The 18,131-nt window shown below is 39.7% G+C and overlaps 1 protein-coding gene across 2 annotated transcripts in view; it reads left to right on the forward strand.

Annotated features, from left to right (window-relative positions):
- Positions 1–18,131, forward strand: part of PTPRO (protein tyrosine phosphatase receptor type O) — a 148,076-nt gene that overhangs the window by 107,455 nt on the left and 22,490 nt on the right. For both annotated transcript variants that reach the window (XM_040967469.1, XM_040967476.1), the window contains 5 exons: positions 3,326–3,465; positions 5,922–6,054; positions 7,959–8,079; positions 11,377–11,445; positions 13,884–13,967. In XM_040967469.1, coding sequence (XP_040823403.1) covers positions 3,326–3,465; positions 5,922–6,054; positions 7,959–8,079; positions 11,377–11,445; positions 13,884–13,967 — 547 coding nt within the window. The remainder of the gene's footprint in view (positions 1–3,325; positions 3,466–5,921; positions 6,055–7,958; positions 8,080–11,376; positions 11,446–13,883; positions 13,968–18,131) is intronic.

The raw sequence follows: 18,131 nt of genomic DNA on the forward strand, positions 1-18,131 counted from the left end.
GGAATTTTAGATTGCAAACAATCTCATGGTACTATGATCATACAGGACGATGGATGTCTGTGACGGCAATGACTGATGTTGACCAAATCTGCATTTGTAATTTTATAAGGATTCACTGGTCTACCTGTAAATATGACTCCACTCACCATCCCATCTCCTAGACTCGGTAACCATAGCTGCAATTGTGGGCCAGTGCCAGGCAATCAGTTTTCATACCTCAAAGTAGGGAATGAAAAACAGAAAGGAAAAATATTGAATATAGCACAAAAACAGTTCTATGGTAGGGGTGGTAAAAAAAAATGCTTATTTTTTTTCTGCCAAGAACACTTGAATAATTATAATACCATTCATGGGCCATACACAATTGTCAACTTAAAAATTAGTCTACGGGGCCTGGCACGTTAGCTCAATCGCTAAATTTTCTCCTTACAAGCACCAGGATCCCATATGGGTGTCAGCTCATGTCCTGGCTGCTCTATTTCCCATTCAGCTCCATGCTGTTCCCTAGGAAGGCAGTGGAGGATGGCCCAAAGCCTTGGCACCTTGCACCCACATGAGAGGCCTAGAGGAACCTCCTGGTTCCGAGCTTCAGATCAGCTAAGTTCTGGCCATTACAGCCATTTGGGAAGTGCATCAGGACCCGGCACAATAGTCCAGTGGATAAAGTCCTCACCTTGAATGTGCTGGGAGCCCATATGGGGTGCCTGTTCTAATCCTAGCTGCCCTGCTTCCCATCCAGCTCCCTGTTTGTGGCCTGGGAAAACAGTCAAGGATGGCCCAAAGCCTTGGGACCCTGAACCTGCGTGGGAGATCTGGAAGAAGCTCTGGGCTCCTGGCTTCGGATCAGCTCCAGCTGTTGTGGCCACTTGGGTAGTGAGCCATCAGATGGAAGATCTTCCTCTCTGTCTCTCCTCCTCTCTGTGTATCTGCCTTTCCAATAAACATAAATAAATCTTTATAAAAAAGAAGAGAAAGTAGAGCAGCTGGGACATGAACCACACCCATATGGGATCCCAGTGCTTGTAAGGGGTGGATTTAACCAATTGAGCCATTGCATGGGCCCAGAATTTTATTTTTAGAGCAAGGAGAAGCCCCTTAGAGAATTTAAATAAACTGAGGATGATTTAAATAAAGAGAGAATGATTGGGTCAACCAAGGAAGCAGGGGACCAATTAAAAGCTATTTGGCCTAGTTTTAAACAGCTTTTTAATTCAAACAAGTCTCAGGAGAAATGATGGTAATTTTGACTGCAGTGGTTATCATGGATATGAAGAGAAATGCATAACAGGGGTATTTTGGTGTTGTGTCTGCAAGGTTCTTAGATGGGAAAAAACGGGATATGCGAGATAGGGAAATGCAAAGTGGTTGGCAGGCTTAGCTCATGAACAGTTAGAATGGGAAGTGTGATTCATCAGTTCACTGCCCTCAAACAGGCAAAAGTCAGGCAAAGCTGGGCAGCCATTGCTGGAGTTCATTATCTTGCATTCCAGACTGCAGAGGTTTCTGGGGAGCCAGAATTGCCTTCTCCAGGACAGTTCAGGGGGCCAGGCAGGGGGCTTGTGGGCCGGTGAACGCACAGGGAGCAGGAGTCGACGCTGAGGCCAGGCCCAAGGCCTGCCCCTACCTGCTGGAACGCTCAGTCTAAACTGGCCATAAGCAGGTGTAGCTCTCAAAAGGCACTGCCATGGCGGCCACTCAGGCCTGACTTGCTCTTGACAAGACCACTGATGCTCGTGAGCTGCTTATAGCACAGCTGGCACTTGTGCAGCCCCTCCTCCTCTTGTCAGGCGGCCTCCATAAAAAGACGTAAGTTTAGCAAGCCTGAGACAAATCATGTTAGCAGTGATTTTTGATGTATTTCTTGGTTCTGGACAAGGCCATGAATGATGTAATCTAGAATAAAAGCTCTTGATCTTCCCACACAAAGACATATACCTGTCAAGGAGGTAAAATGATTTATAGGACTTTTTCAAGCTCCATTGAAAAATCCAGGCTAATCTTGAGAAACGGGCAGAAAATAGAAAGAAATGCATATTAACCAGCAGTAGGAGATCCACAATAGTGGGGAGGTATCAGATGGAGGCAGGGTGGGCAGAATAGACAGTTCTGTCAAGCCCACACCACAATGCATGCCCAGACAAATGAGGTCAGGGAGGTCTGACAGCAGGACTGAGGCTGAAGACTTGAGTTGAGGTGTAGCAGTTAACATACTAAAGGTGTCAAAGGGAAAAACAACTTCCACGAGGTGCAGTCAAAGGAGAAAATTCGAAGAAATTTAGGAAAGAAAGAGCAAGACAGCAGACCCTTACAAGACTAAAGGAACAAGCAGAGGTTGATCCTAAGCCAACAAAACCAATAACCTAACTACTGGAAATGAATATGAAAAGGCACAAGTGCCTGGCACATGGCTTCCATGACTAATGGAGGAATTCATTGATTAATAAAATATCTAAGACATAGAATCCCTCCAAAGATTTTAAAAATTATCTATATATTTTTAAAATATTTCTTATTTTTTTTTATTGGAAAGACAGATGGGAAAGAAAGGAGGAGAGACAGAGAGGAAGATCTTTTGTCTGCTGGTTCACTCCCCAAACAGCCACAATGGCCAGAACTGAACCAATCCGAAGCCAGGAGCCAGGAGCTTCTTCTGGATCTCCCACATGGGTGCAGAGTTCCAAGGCTTTGGGCTGTCCTTGACTTTTCCCAGGCCACAAGCAGGGAGTTGGATGAGGAGTGGGGCAGCTGGGATTAGAACCACAGGGCCCGCATGGGACCCCGGCGCCGTCAAGGGGCCATAACGCTGGGCCCATAATTATCTATATTTTTAAAAGGTGTGTCGTCTGTTCAGCTTTCAGTTTTGAGTGAATTTTCAAGACTTTTCACTGCCCAGGTTATGCCAAGTGTTGTCTAGAGAAAGGCCAAATCCTAAGCTGAATCTCTCCAGCCAAAGGGAGAGCACTACTTTTCTTTTTCTCATTTTTAAATGCAGCTTTTGTTTCCCAGTGAGAAAGTTCTATATTACCAGAGCAATGCTAACTCCCATGCGAATGACATAGAAACTATTAATAGAACTCATCTATCGTAAAGCTGAAGCAGAAAACGGAAGTGTCCCAAAAGGAGAAGTGCCAAATGGAAGAGGGAAAAAGGCAAAATGCCTTTCTCTTCAGATGGGCATTCATCTTACGAAAGGATTTCTCCCCAAAGCAATGTAAAACTTCACAGCGCTCTCGAGCATCTGTATTTGTATTTTTTTATGTTTACTCCAATTTCTAGTGATATGAAAAAGAATGTATCTAATGAGATTTTTCAAAAATATTCTCAGAGCCAGCTCCTCCCAAATCACTCTTCGCGGTGAACAAAACTCAGACTTCCGTGACTTTGCTGTGGGTGGAAGAGGGTGTCGCTGATTTCTTCGAAGTCTTCTGTCAACAAGTTGGCTCTGGTCAAGAAACCAAGCTCCAGGTATTGTGTGTTTTTATTTCTTTTATGAATTAATTTTGATGGAGACAAATTATCTGAGTAAAAGGAAAGTCTTGATTTTGGAACTATAGAAAATGAAAGTGTCCATTTGCATTTTGGTGTGTGTTTCAGTAAGAAAAATGAGCAATGTGCTTTGAACTAGTCCATATCATATTGCAAAAATGTGTATCTTTGTTTCTGATCTTTTTGCTTCTGACATATAGCTACTTCAGAATATGTGACCAGATCAAGGAAGTGGTTCATTTTTCCTGTTGACCATTAAATTGTCTGAAGGGATGAAGACTTTGCCATATATAATTTAACAAATATAAATCAATCTTAAATGCAATGCACAGAACATAAATGGTCTCCTACAAGAATGTCTACTTGTAGATATTAGATAAGCATACAAATTAGCAAAGCAAAACTTAAATGCCACTGGAGAGACCCATAGAAGCAGAAAATTTCTTTTAAAAGAACATTCTTGTTAAAAATATTTATTTGTTTATTTATTTATAGTAGAAAGGCAGGGACACAGAGAGAAGGAGAGACAGAGAGAAAGGTCTTCTGTTTGCTGGTTCACTCCCCAAGTAGCTGTAAGGTCAGAGCTAAATCAATCTGAAGCCAGGAGCTTGTTCTGGGTCTTCAGACCTGGTATAGAGTCCCAAGGCTTTGGGCCATCCTCACCTGCTTTTCCAGGCCACAGACAGGGAACTGGGTTGGAATTGGAGCATCCAGGATGTGCACTGGTGCCTGTATAGGATCCTGGCAGTTGAAAGTCAAGGACTTAGCCACTAGGCCACCACTCTGGGCCCTAAAATATATTCTTATCTAGTTGGTAAAGAGAGAAATTTTGTTGGAGAGCCAGCTGAAAAGTTATTGTTAGCCTTCAGCATAAAAAAAAAATGATAGAAAAGATCAATTCTGAGTTGTTCACCAGGTTGTACTGAATGGAAGGAAAGAGATGAATCAGCATGTCTAGGACTAATGAAGTCATAAGAGAAAAAACATTTTACAGCCAGAGGTGGAAAGAAAAAGTCAGGCTTGGAAGGCCCTTCACGTCATAATGGCATATGGATTAATACTGTGAACATGAATAATTGATGCCTTTTAAATGATGAAATTCATGAGACTGAAAGAAGGGAAGAATTGCCAAGAATTCAAACCTTTTCATACTGACTGCTAAGATAATTTGCTTTGATTTCTTTCCCCTTTGCCCTCTACAACCTTATCTCTTTTTAATCTGTCCTGAACAATTGAGTCTTTTCTCTATTCTAAAAATCTTTTTTTCGGAAATTACTGTTCTGCCAGTAATGGATTTTTTTTTTTTTCTTTGTAACTACAGTGACGGTTCTTTTAAGATCACAATGGAACGTGAGTTGCTTTTTGCAACTGAGTTCTGTTAGCAAAGCCTTTCTTTCCTCAGCATCGTTCTTTTATAGGCAGGGAAAGAAGGGCTGTCATCTCCATAGGGATGGTTCAGATTTCTGTCCTGAAAGAGTGGTATGCTGACTCATCTTTTTCCATTGTACTTGTCTGGCCATTGAGTCACCAAATTAGCAACATGGCCTACTCAGGAGTGAGTTACTATTAGGTGTTTCTGGGCACACAATTTCTTCATACTTTTGGTGGACCACGTATAATAAGAGCTGAGGATTTAAGAAAAAAAAAAAGCAGCATTCTTAGAGTATAAAGAACTGTAACAAGTCAAAAAGATAGACAGGACTGGCAGTGGGTTAAACCCAAGCCCTCTACTTACAATGCTGGAGTCCCATGGCAAGAGTGTGTGTTGGAGTGCCAGCTTCTCTCTGCTCCAGTCCAGCTCCTTGCTAATGGTCTGGGAAGGCAGCAGAAGGTGGCATAAGAATTTGAACCCCTACCACACACATGGGATACCTGAATGGAGTTCCAGAATCCTAGCTGTGATCTGACCCAGCCCCAGCTTTTGTGGATATTTGGGAAATGAATCAGTAAATGAAAGATCCCATCTTTCTCTCCCCTTGCGTCCCCTCTTTGCCTTTCTTTCATTCTGTGTCATTCTGATTTTCAAACAAATGAATGTCTTTAAAAAGGAATAAAACAGCTTAATCTGTACTGATGCAGAAAGAGGAACAAAACATACCGATGACTAAGGGGAAAACAATCTAAGGTAATGCAGTAAACACAGAAGTGCAAAGTATATCGTCACTTACTTCTGAAACTTTGTCATATCTTCATGCCATGAGAAAATAGATTTGGGAAGAAAAAATACGCAATAATGATTCTTACTTCTGTGGAGAATTGGGTAAATGAGAAAAAAGGAGAAAGAAGCAGCTTTCCCTAGTGGCCCCTCTCACCTTGTCATTTTTCTACTCTGTTCATGGATGACTTTTACTGTAGAAGAATGACTTTTAATGTGAAGCTGCAAAGTTAACTCAATGAAGATAATGTAAGATTTGCCCCCTTTTCTGTGTCTGTAGGAGCCGGTTGCTGTGTCTTCTCATGTTGTGACCATCTCTAGCCTCCTTCCAGCCACTGCCTACAACTGCAGCGTTACCAGCTTCAGCCACGACAGCCCCAGTGCTCCGACATTTATAGCTGTCTCAACAATGGGTAATTATCTGACCTGTGCAAGTCATTTTTACATATTGTCTTTTCTGCTACACATATATGACTTAGAAAGATCCTTGGCCTTGCATTGCAGAAGTCAATTCCATTCAACCCCAAATGCATTTAGCATCGCGTGGTCATGTTTGTCTCTAAGCTTTTGTTTTGTGTTCACCTGCACAGTTGGATTCATAAAACAAAGTTTTCTGGATTGTTTCAAAGTTTGCAAATACAGTCTATAAACCTTAGCATCCAGCATCTAAAGGCTATTTGCTGACATCAACTTCCTCATCATGGCCCCCAAATAGTTTCCAAATAATAGCTTCCAATCCAGCAGAAACAATAGCAGAAAATTTGGAAACTAAATAAAGTTCTGCAAACATTTTGTTCATCCTCCTGAAAACTTTGCTCAGTTGTGTGAAAGAACAAGCTCACAAAAACTGATTGAAGTGATGTCTATTATGGTATAAATTTTTGAAATCCATGTATAGCAATCTTTGAAAAATTCATGAAAAAAATCTATGCACAGACTCCAGATTTTTTTGAAAATAAGCACTCTCATCTCAGTTTCGCTTTCCATGAGCTTTTGAGGTTGGTCATACACGTTGTTCCTTGGTGAGTTAGAGTCTGACTCTGCATTCTGAGACATTCTCTGGAGCCACCTGTAATAAAGTTACCTCTACTCTCACATTCACTTACAAGCTTCATTTCTATTTCTGTAATTCTGTGATCTGCTGCATCCGCTGATAACAAGGTTGGCCTTTTTGGTGTTTTTGTTCTAGCATTGGTTTTCCACTTTTAATTTTTTATATTTTCAATAGAGTACAAAATACATCTGAAAGGTAGTTTAGTGTTCTTTCATGTATGCTTCCATTTATACTTTTGGCTACTTTAATGTCCGTTATTTCAAGAGCAATAGGCAATAATTAAACTTACTGGTAAGTGAGGAACATAAGCCCAACAGAGTAGAAAAATGGCTTCTCCAAAGATACCAGTCAAGTGAACTGAATAAACCCTTCCAACAATGAACCTGTTCTTTCTGTACAAGAATTCCGTACACTGACACCAACCTGGGCCAAATGGGAAGGGAACAATACTGAAGGCCACAAGGATGCTAGCAGTGGCTGGTTCTGTGAATTTATGATCAATGTGACAGACGGTCCGCTTTTAAGAGTCTTTTTAAGAGTATTTAACATACATATATTTAATACGCTGCCTTTCACATCTTGGTCTTCCATGGAGTGTGAAGAACTAGGCAATGTGTAAATTTCATAGTATTGTGTCATTACGTGAAGTGTGTGAAAACAGCACAACCCCTGCTCTTAAGAGTCTACAAGTTATTAATAGGTTTAATCTCTTGAGTTGTGCAGATGGAAAAATCTCTAAACATATGGTCACAGATCATTGGAACGCCTGCTTCCAGCGATGTGTTAAGTGATGCAGCAGCTGGTGACTGGCTAATGCCTTTTTCATATACATTTTTTGTTGTGAGCAAAGTGTACAGTTGTGCTTTCTGAGTCTAGAATCCTAAGCATAAAATGAGAGCCTGCCACCCTTGAAGATGCTTAAAATGCTAGGCAATGATAATACGTGATGATTTAAAATTTTTGTCTTTCTCAAATGGATGGCATTGGCATCCCTCCTATTTCAGTTCCTTATTACAAAAACATCCTGAATATTGTAAGCCTTGAAACTGGACTCATTGCTTCTAGATTCCTGAATGACAGGGACCAGTGTACATTACAATTAGAGATGTAACCCAGAAAAGTTCTAAGTTGACCTGGGAAACATTGCTATTGTTGACATCATAAACTCACTGCAGTGAAGATTCGATGAAAAACAAGTAATGCTTCTGTCAGTTGTGACATAGTGGGCTCTGATAACAATGAATGTCTGACTTCTCTTCTCAGTTACGGAGATGAATCCTAATGTGGTGGTCATCTCGGTGCTGGCCATCCTTAGCACACTTCTGATTGGTCTGCTGCTTGTTACCCTCATCATTCTTAGGAAAAAGCACCAGCAGATGGCTAGGTAAGTTAACGTCTGTTCATCTTTTATCCATGAACTTTAAAATAGTTTTGCTTATTATACATGTATGGCTTTGTGGACCTAATTTGAATAAGTAATACATTTGACTTGAGTGTTTTTAAAAAATATTTGTTTAGTTTTAGTTGAAAGGCAAGATTTACAGAGATGTAAGAGGAGACAGACACAGAGAGAGACAGAGAGAGAGAGAGATCTTACATTCACTGTTTCACTCCCAAAATGGCCACAGTCTGGGCCAGTCTGAGACAGGGAGCCTGGTACTGCTTCTGGGTCTCCCACATGGGTTCATGGGACCAAGTACTTGGGCCAACTTTTATTGCTTTCCCAGGCACATTAGTAAGGTGCTAGATTGGAAGCGGAGCAGCCAAGACTCAAATTGGCAACCAAATGGGATGCGAGTACCATAGGCAGAAGCTTAACCTACTGTGTCACAGTGCTGGTCCCAGAATTCAATTTTTAATATCATTTCTATTTTTTATGTGTTTGCTAAGCAGGCTTTTTTTTAGCACTGTTTTAGAAAATATTTTCATTGAAATAATAAACCAAAGATTGCTTATTTATACAAAGCTATTGATCTTGACACAGAAAGCCTTCACATTTGAGTACTTTTAGACATATGTATAATAAAGAAAGGAGATATAGTTCTGTTAGGAATGATGGTAAAATAAGTCAGTTAAATCAGAGACCATAACAAAAAAGGGCAAGGGAAAGATAACCTCTCATTACTTCTAGTAAACTATTATCAGTAAGTATTATAGAGTGTATTATTAGGTCCCTTAGAGGTCCCGGTTAGTTTTGTTCCCATTGTTCAAAGTTGCAACCAGTTCAATTTTTCTTGTGGTTAAAACAGCATTTTGATTTGTTATTTCAGTATTCCCATATTTCCTTGACCACTTTTATCATCAGAGCACATTCCAAAAGTACTTTATGTGGTCCCCTAATTAATTTATGTGAATTATGCCACAACGTCTAACACCAGCATTGACAGGGCACTGGCTCATGTCCTGGCTGCTGCACTTCAAAATCCAGTTCCTGGGAACAGCAATAGAAGATGGCCATCTATGTGGGAGTCTTAGAAGGAGCTCCTGGGTCCTGGCTCCTGGTTCCGGGCTTCAGGATAGCACCTGGGGGCAATGAACCAGCAGATTGACCACCTCTCTGTCTGAAAGTCTACCTTTCAAATAAATAAATAAATATAATTAAATTGAAGGAAGAGTTCTTACGTGGGCAGTATCAAGTTTGGGAGATTTGGCTTAAATTTATATTTATCCCAAGTTAGCATCTTAAATTTTTAGCATCCTAAATTTTTAACATCCTTCTCTGATTCTATCGCTTAAATAGTTGTAATGTTACTGGGCATTAATTTAATCAGTGGTTTATACAGTATAACAACAACAACAACAAAAGACATTGAAATTATCCATTGGAACATACAGCCTAGCTGGAGGTAAGTACTAAAAAGATATATTTGAGACTATACGCTGGCCTATATTATAACCAAAATAAAATTGAGATGTCATAAGAGAAAGAAGATTAAATCTCCATATGAAAATCAGCTTTGTGAAGATTAGCATTTGAATTTTGTCACTTGAATAAATTTCAGATGGAAAAAAGGGAGGTGAAATTACACCATCGTACAGTATTGAACTTTGAAATTACATTCTATGACGTCAGATGTTAATTTATAACCTGCATGAATGTGTGCAGGTAATTGAAACTCTATTCATCTAATAAGTACAAAAGTGCTTCCTAAAGGTAATGGCAATGGAATTAAAAGCTAAGGCTATTTGGCTGCAAAATATCATATCTGTATCTAATTTTTCATCATATACATTTTTCTCTGAAGTTTTGGCCCAGGGCCTCACGCATGGTAAGTATATTCAAGGAATAGCACAGGGAGACTAGTGTGAGTCAAGTAGAGGAAGTGAAGGGAAGGGTGTCAGGTTATGTCAGATCACAAAGGGTTGCATAAGCTATTGTAAAGATTCTGACTTTTACCCAATAGGGAGAGACGACATGGAGTGTAAGGCAGAAGGTTAGCAATGTCTGGGAGTTTGAATCTCTCATTTTGTCTTGTATGCAGAAAACAGACAAGGACAATAGAAAGCATATCTGGGTAGTCATTACAATTGTTTCCAGCTAGAGATGGTAATACTTTAGTCCAGGGTAAGAGTGAGGGGGCAGTATCTCATTTTGGATATATTGTGAAAATAGAATAGCAGTATTTGCTAATAAGCCAAATGAGGACTGAAATAAAGGACTGAAACAAAGAAGACTCCTGGGTTTGGGCCCTAGCAACTAAAAGGGTTGAGTTGCCACCAACAGGGGCAGGATTCCAGGTGGACAGAGTTAGGAGAACATCACAACTTCAGCTTCACAAATATTTAGTTTGAGATGAGTTCCAAGTGCAGATGTGGAGGAGGCAATTAAACATAAAAATCTGGCGTTTAGGAGAAAAGAACTGGTTCAAGATCAAAACTGAGAGGTGTTAGCATACAAAAGTTATTAAAGCCAAGACTGGATGAAATCCAAGGCATACTCTTAAGGAATAGAAAAATGGTTCTGGATTAATCACAAGAACAATCTAATACTGAGATTTTTGTAAAGAGACTGATAAAAGGCAATGAGAGTCATAACTTGCTGGGACTGAAGGAAAGAGACAGAGCTAAAGCCAACAGCCTCGCATCCGTGGGTAATTAGGGGCCATAGTGTGCAAGGATGGCAGTCTTCAAAAGTTCACAGAATGTACATTATGGAAAAAAACTATTCATGGATTTCCATTTTTTATTTTGCCAAACTAGATGTTTAATCGCATTTTCCATGCACTGTCTGAAGAACCCTTATACCCAACTCATGAGAAGTTTGTCTGTGTGTGTGTTTTGCTTTTTTGTTGTTGATGTTGGATTTTGCTTTAAAGTGCTTTGATTTGCTTTCTAAATTGATAACGGTTCAAGCTGGAATATTAACTACCTTCAAATCTGTTTTCTTTGTGTTTTGATTTGTATTGAGATGGGTCGACTCCTGCCATACCCCTATGCAGAATGCTGTCCATTAATCTGTTGGCAACAACACTGCTGATGTTTTATATTTCCCAGAATTGAATTGGAGAAAAATATGAACATACTTTCAATGTTTTGCATTAATAACAAAGCTAGCCTGGGTTTACACGTTTTACTTTTTTTTTCTTAAATGATTCAATGATCACCGTAACGTGCTCTTGTCAGTCCAGGGGAAGGTGCTTTGTCTGGCTCACATCTTGACTTTGTGGTTCCTTTCAAACAGAGAATGTGGAGCAGGAACATTTGTCAATTTTGCATCCTTAGAGAGGGATGGAAAGCTTCCCTACAACTGGTGAGTCCTGGGGACCTTTACTTAAAAATCATTTCTTAGCTTTATTTCTTTTTATAACTGCTTGATACAGGAATGCCAATCCAAACTAATTTTTAAAGGAGGAACAAAGTTAAAAGCTGAAATGGAAAGACAATTTTTTAAAAGACAAATCAAACAGTGGGGTCTCTGGTTATGGGCCGTCTGAAGGAGTTTATGCACTGCCAAGTAACTAGCTCACAGAGAGCCCAGTTATACTATGATTATATCAGACTGGATTTTACTGTCTTGTGAGAATAAATGGTTGTGTCTGCCTTTCCTTTAATCCTTTCAGTGACAGTAAACTTTCAAAGACTAGCTCTTCACAATTTCAAAGTAAAGGAGCTATCAGTGTCTGCTCAATATTTGTATTATTAAACAAAGTATTCAAGCAAACATGCTAGCGTCCCAAAACATGCTGAAAAGGGCATACATGTAGACGCCACATTGAACCACCACATAGAGGAGGCACAAGAAGAGAGATTTCCTAGAAGCTGGGCAAGATAAGAAACATCCACTTAAAATTCACATTGCAATATGGCAGCCACATCTTCTTCCCCAATGAAGTGGAAGCATACCAACTCAGGGCCCTCAACTCTATTTACATGTACCAATGTAAAAACCAGGGAAATTTTATCAGAAAACATGGTCCACTTCTTCTTGAACATGCTTGTTAAGTACCTAATGGGAGAAGTTTTGGCAGTTAGAAGTCAAGAGATTAAATCGGTTGACATTTTGTCAAGAGATTAAATTGCCTGATATTGTACCTAGTATTGTTACAGGAGAAAGAATAATCCTGTCTAGTTCAATCAATATCCAACAAAATTACCAATTAAGTATATATTGAACACAAAGCTAGCACTACTTACACTGTCTACTTTGTTTCTGTTGCAAGTAACCATGAAAAGGTTATTTTAATATGTATATTTCACTATCATTTTTGAAAAATGATTTATTGCTGATTTCCAGTCTCCCTAAAAGAAGCCAAGGAAGCAGGCTTATCAGATTGGAAATTTTTCCCTACAGATTCAAAGAGGGCATTATTTAAACAGATGTTCTACTTCCTTGAGTGTAACTCTAGCTACACTCCAGTGAAAATCTGGCCAGAACAGGATTATTTTGAATAGGAGAGTATATTCTGTGTCACTTCTGAATTTCAGCATGAATAGAACTTTGCTATAAAATTAATGCACTGTGAAGAAATGAAATCCACATATTTCTGATGAAAATTTAGAAAACATGCATAGGGTTTTTTTCCACTATATTAGCATCATTTCCAACAGGAAGCGATTGATCAGACCCACCCCTCCTAAAGGCACAGTCCAGTAGCCGTGATGGAACTGACCCCATGGTATTCATGACTCAGAACTGCTGTGCCTGTATCAACTCTGTAGTCAGCCATAGTTAGGGGAATTTATGGGAAATCATTTGTGCAGGATCTGGGGCAAAGAGACTGCCCTTTACAGCCTTTCTATAAAATCAAGCAGTGTCCTAGAGCACTTGGCAGCGTTACTTTTGCTACAGTTGCATTTTCTTGGCTGACTGAGAATAGATTTCTCAGTGGGAGTTTATAATAACGAAAGTGGCAAGGTGACAGAATTTTTCTCTGATTCTCAGAATAATTACAGATACAGACACTGACATATGTTAACTCTACATTAATGGTGGTTCTATTTTATAAATGTTTTTGAATATCTTGAAACTGGAGCCGGCCCAGGCATTTTAAATCAACTGGCTGAATTAGAATACCAGTGAAATGAAATAAATTTTCTTCCACTCAGCTGAGAACCCAGGAGAGTCAAAATAGGCAGTTGATAAGCTACCTCTCCTCATTGAATGAGTCCAGAGTATCATACCGTATTTCTGTTTTCAAGGCTATGTTTAGACATGGCAATTTCAACCAAAAATAAGAGAGAAAGCCCCCTCTAGAAAAGAAGCTTTATGAGAATGTAGTCCTAAAACATTTGTCGAAAGAATCAGTGCAGACAAAGCAGTCAGTCTAGCCCCTCAGCTAACCTCTTGCTCAGCTGTCAAAGGATCTTAGCCGAGATTTTTAAAAACAGGCATGAATGCAGCTAGAGCAAGCACCGAGAAGGTGTTGTAACATAACTAACGAGGCATCTAAGAACCTCGTTGAAGTGAATGCAAAATGTGTTACCTAATAGCAGACTCATGGACACCGAGTGAATTGGAAGAAATATGTCTGGTTATAGTAAAGATTGTGAAGAAAGCTGATGTTGTCAATACTTGAACGTGTGAGCCCTCACATTTAAATTTCACAGAATGGAATATTTAATTGCAAATCAAGTGCTTGTAATAGTCATTGACCCCATTAGGGCATTGACTGATACTTGTTCAGTGTTTATATTACTAACTCTTGCCACTTTTTCATCTTTGCATCTGTTGTCTATCAATGCTCACAGGCGTAGGAGTATATTTGCTTTCCTAACCCTGCTACCTTCATGTCTTTGGACTGATTATCTTTTGGCATTTTATATTAATCCTTGGTAAGTGATTTATTTTACCGTTGATCTAACACAAACTCTTTAGAAATTATCTTTAAAGAAGTAACCCGCCCCCCCACCAAAAAAGGAAATTTCTCTTTGTTCATTTTATGTGTTTGGTGGCATCTAAATGTATGCATCGCATGTTGAAATGAATTAAAGCAGCCAAAGGTATCAAAAGGCTAACTAGGCTTTCCCAATGACATGTTCTTGTGCATTTCTTCCACTTAATGCTGGTCATTGTTTACATTCAGCAAATCCACGGGCCTTGCATCTTTGTAAAGTGATATTTTCCTTTTCCTTTCCATCTCCAGCTGGTAGAGAGTCCCATAGTTCCAAGAATGCGGCAGAGGACAAAGAGTCTATACTCTTTCTTCAGGGGCTTTTGGCTTTTATAATGGTGCAAATTCAGTGAATGTTGAGTAGCTGCCTATGTGCTTTTTGTGTAATTACTTAATACTCCCAACCCCCCCAACAATATTGCAGAATATGATTAGCTCCATTTTAGCTGTGTGGAAATAGAGAGTGCTGAGGAGTAAATGTCTTAACATAAAAAACTATTAAATAGTAAACCGAATTTGCCAACCCAGGTGTCACTGAATTTCTATTCTTCTTTTCTGTTAATAAGCAACTAGCTTCGGCACTGTCACGGTGGTGTCATAAGCCAATCCTCTATCAGTTGGCACTGGTGTCTCTTATGGGTGCCAGTTCATGTCCTGCTGTTCCATGTCTGATCCAGCTACCTGATACTGACCTGGGAAAGCAACAGAGGATGGCCCAAGTCCTTGGACGCCTGCACCCAGGTGGGAGACCTGGAAGAAGCTCCTGCCTCGTACCTTCAGAGAGGCCCAACTTTGGCTGTTGTAGCAATTTTCAGGAGTGAACCAACAGATGAAAGTTCTCTCCCTGTTTCTTCTCTCACTCTGTAATTCTAACCTTCAAGTGAAATAAATAACTCTTCAAAAACTTTAACGCAAGTAGCTTAAATTTTTTATTTTCTTGATTTCTAAATAATTTTAATGACCACATCTTTCCAACTATTTTTTGTAATACATATTAATAAGAATAACAACCTTGGCTTCTGAGCTAAGGAATCCAGATAGACATTTCCTGATGTGTAAGAAAAATATGGCAGTTTTCTAGTAAACTGACAAAAACATCCTCAGAGATCAATATGTGATGTTTAGGTACCAAATTCTCTAGAGACATGTTCAGAAATGTGAACAACTTGAGGAAGATCCAGGGGAAAGCAATAAAAATAGCTCATAAATGGAAAAAAAAAGATTCTCAGGGAGTAAGATGATGAATAGCAATCTGGAGAGTTATTTATTCAGAAAGACAATTGATCACATGTTTTTCAGCTCCTTCAAGGACAGAATAAATACAGCTGGCCCAACTTGGGATTGCAAGTTGCAATGACGGAAATACTTTAAAAGCTTTTTTTTTTCCCCCAGATAGAGGTTAACTAAGATCCAAATTTGTACTTTAAAAATTTATTTAGTTGAAAGTCAAGAATTATGGCAAAAGAGGGAGAGGAAAGGAAAGAGAGATTTTTCCATATGTAATTCATTTCCCCAGATGGCTGCAGTGGCTAGAGCGAGGCCAGGTCAAAGCCAGATGCTTCTTCAAGATCTCTCACATGGGTAATAGAGGCACAGTTGGACCATGTTCTGCTATTTTCCCCAAACCATTGAGGGGGAGCTGTTATCAGAAGTGGATCAGCTAAGGCTTGAGTCGGTACCCATATGGGATACTGGCGATAGCTTTATCCACTGTGCCACAGCACCGGCCCTGAGGAACACTTCTGAGGTAAGGTAGACCATGATGCATAACTAATAAAGTCGGAGGAGTATAATAATTAACTAGTTCCCATTTGCTGTTCTAAGTTTGTGCTCGTTAAAGTGCTCGCCTCATCGTTTTATTATAATCCTTGTGCTATTTTCAATATTAAACATCCTGCAGTTTTCAAGCATGAGTAACAAACATAAATTCCATTTCACCTTCACGATATCTTTATTTCTAATGCAGTGCCTGCTACTCATCTTTAAGTACCCTACATTTAGAATACTTGCCGCAAATACTGTCAAGTGTCCTCCACAGATTTAAATTAAGATTCTTATTTAATTTCCTATTAAATATCATAGGCTTTCTTATTTCCCATACTCTGCTTTAAAGCTTCTATTGAGTGGTCATCTGTTTATTTGTATATGTTTCTTAACAGATTCCACTGATAAACAGGTCTTCAAATTAAAGCAACACGCTCAAGGCTTGCTCCCTGCAATACTAGCCAAATAGCCTGAGACTCAAGCTGGGGTGGGGAATATAAACAGTTTTCTTTTTCTCTCTCTCTCTTTCTCTCTCTCTCTCTCTCTCATCTATTTATCTATCTATGTAAAGGCAGAGTGAGAGACCCCAAAGAAGGAGGCTGCCCTCTATATCTCACCAATGCACACAGTGGCCAGGAGATGGCTGGCCCAGTTAAGGAGCCAGGAACTCAGTCCAGGTTGGTCTCAGGTGTCATGACTTCTTGAATCATCACTCCCACCTCCCGGGGTTTGCTGTGGCAGGAAGCCTGAGGCAGGAGCAGAACCTAGGTGCTGTAATGTAGAACACACACTAGGCTAAACACAGGCCTTCCTTGTTGCAGATTTTTGAAAGAATCAGCCTGAAATTGCAAATGATTATTCCCCAGGAGAGAAGATAAAACATGTTTTTCTGTCACTTTAGGTAAATTTTATACTTGCCCACCAATGTAAATATACTGAACATAAAGGTTGGATTCTTCTTTAGGCTTGTACTGTGTGGACTCTAAAAGGAAGGAAAATATATTGGTGTACCCCTTCAAGTGCAGTTCAGTATTCACAGCAACCATTCAGATTCTGCACTTGGCCTCACCCAATAACTTGTGGATATTCCCTTGCTTTTATTTGCTAAATAGTTCTTTCAAATTCTCCTTCAGATATCTTGCCTTCATATTTCACTTACCCTATTATTAACAGCCACAAGTAATGCAGCCATCCCCCAACATGCCCCACCCTCCCCCAAAAAAATTTAAAGAGAAAAATGTTAACACACTGTCTACCTTTTCCAGAGAGCTCTCAGTTTCTTGGGATATGTTTTTAAAACTTTCCTGGGAGTAGACATTTAGCACAGTGGTTAAGCACTTATGCCACATTAGAGTGCTACTCCTGCCTTTAGCTTCTCACCAGTGCAGACCCTGGGATGGCCCAGGAATTGGCTTCTTGCTACCCATATAAAGACCTTCCTTGTTATGTTTCAGCTCCAAGCTTCAGTCCTGGCCCAGTATCAACCTTTTTGGAAATTTGGAGAATGAACTAGCAAATGGGAGTTTTCTCTCTCACTTTTTCTCTCCCTCAAACAAAAGTTGGTTAAACAAAAAGCATCTTCCTGATGCTGGAGTGGTTGCTGTGGAAACCAAAACATCTTTCCCAGGGTAGTAGCTGAATCAGTATGTAACAGCAAAATGTCTCAATTTTTGAATTCTGTGAGAATTTCTGACTTTAATGAGCTTCGAGTACATTCCCTGTTGGAAAAAAAAAAAGTTTGCAATTTGAACTAGCTGTATCTAGTCACTGCAGAAACACCGTAGCCTGAAGAGTTGACAGTGTAAGCATGAAACCGCATTTAAAATCCCCACCTTCACATCCAAGCATCGCATGTATTAAGTGGAGAATAATGTAAGGATTTTTTTAAGCTTCTGTTTACCTCATGAAAGAATACATAGCATTTATGGAATTGAGGCTTTGAAGCTCTACTCTGTGGGAAAATTACACATTCTGTCATTGCTTCACATCCTCTGGGATGAATTCTCGTGTTCCCAGATGCTAAGGCCTCCAGAGGCAAGAAGAATCTACGAAGACTCGCACAGAACTTTTTTTGGAGCCGGTAGGATACAGGAACGCCTAGGAATCATCAAAAATTCAGCTAACGCTAAGAAAGAATTGTGAGAGTTGTACACAGACCACGGAAAGATACACTGTACGACAATACATCATAGAAAATGTGTGCTGAAATTTCACCAGATCCTGAAAGTTCCTTCAATAATGAATCAAACTGAAAGAAAAAAAAAATGTACCTCTTCCCCAAGAATCAGGTCTCCGCACAGCTGCTGAGTAGTAGCAGCTTAATATTTCAGCGCTGAATTTA

The sequence above is a fragment of the Ochotona curzoniae genome, unplaced genomic scaffold (genome assembly GCF_017591425.1).
Source record: "Ochotona curzoniae isolate NIBS_2020 unplaced genomic scaffold, NIBS_Ocur_1.0 contig_1482, whole genome shotgun sequence".
In the NCBI taxonomy this organism is placed as follows: domain Eukaryota; kingdom Metazoa; phylum Chordata; class Mammalia; order Lagomorpha; family Ochotonidae; genus Ochotona; species Ochotona curzoniae.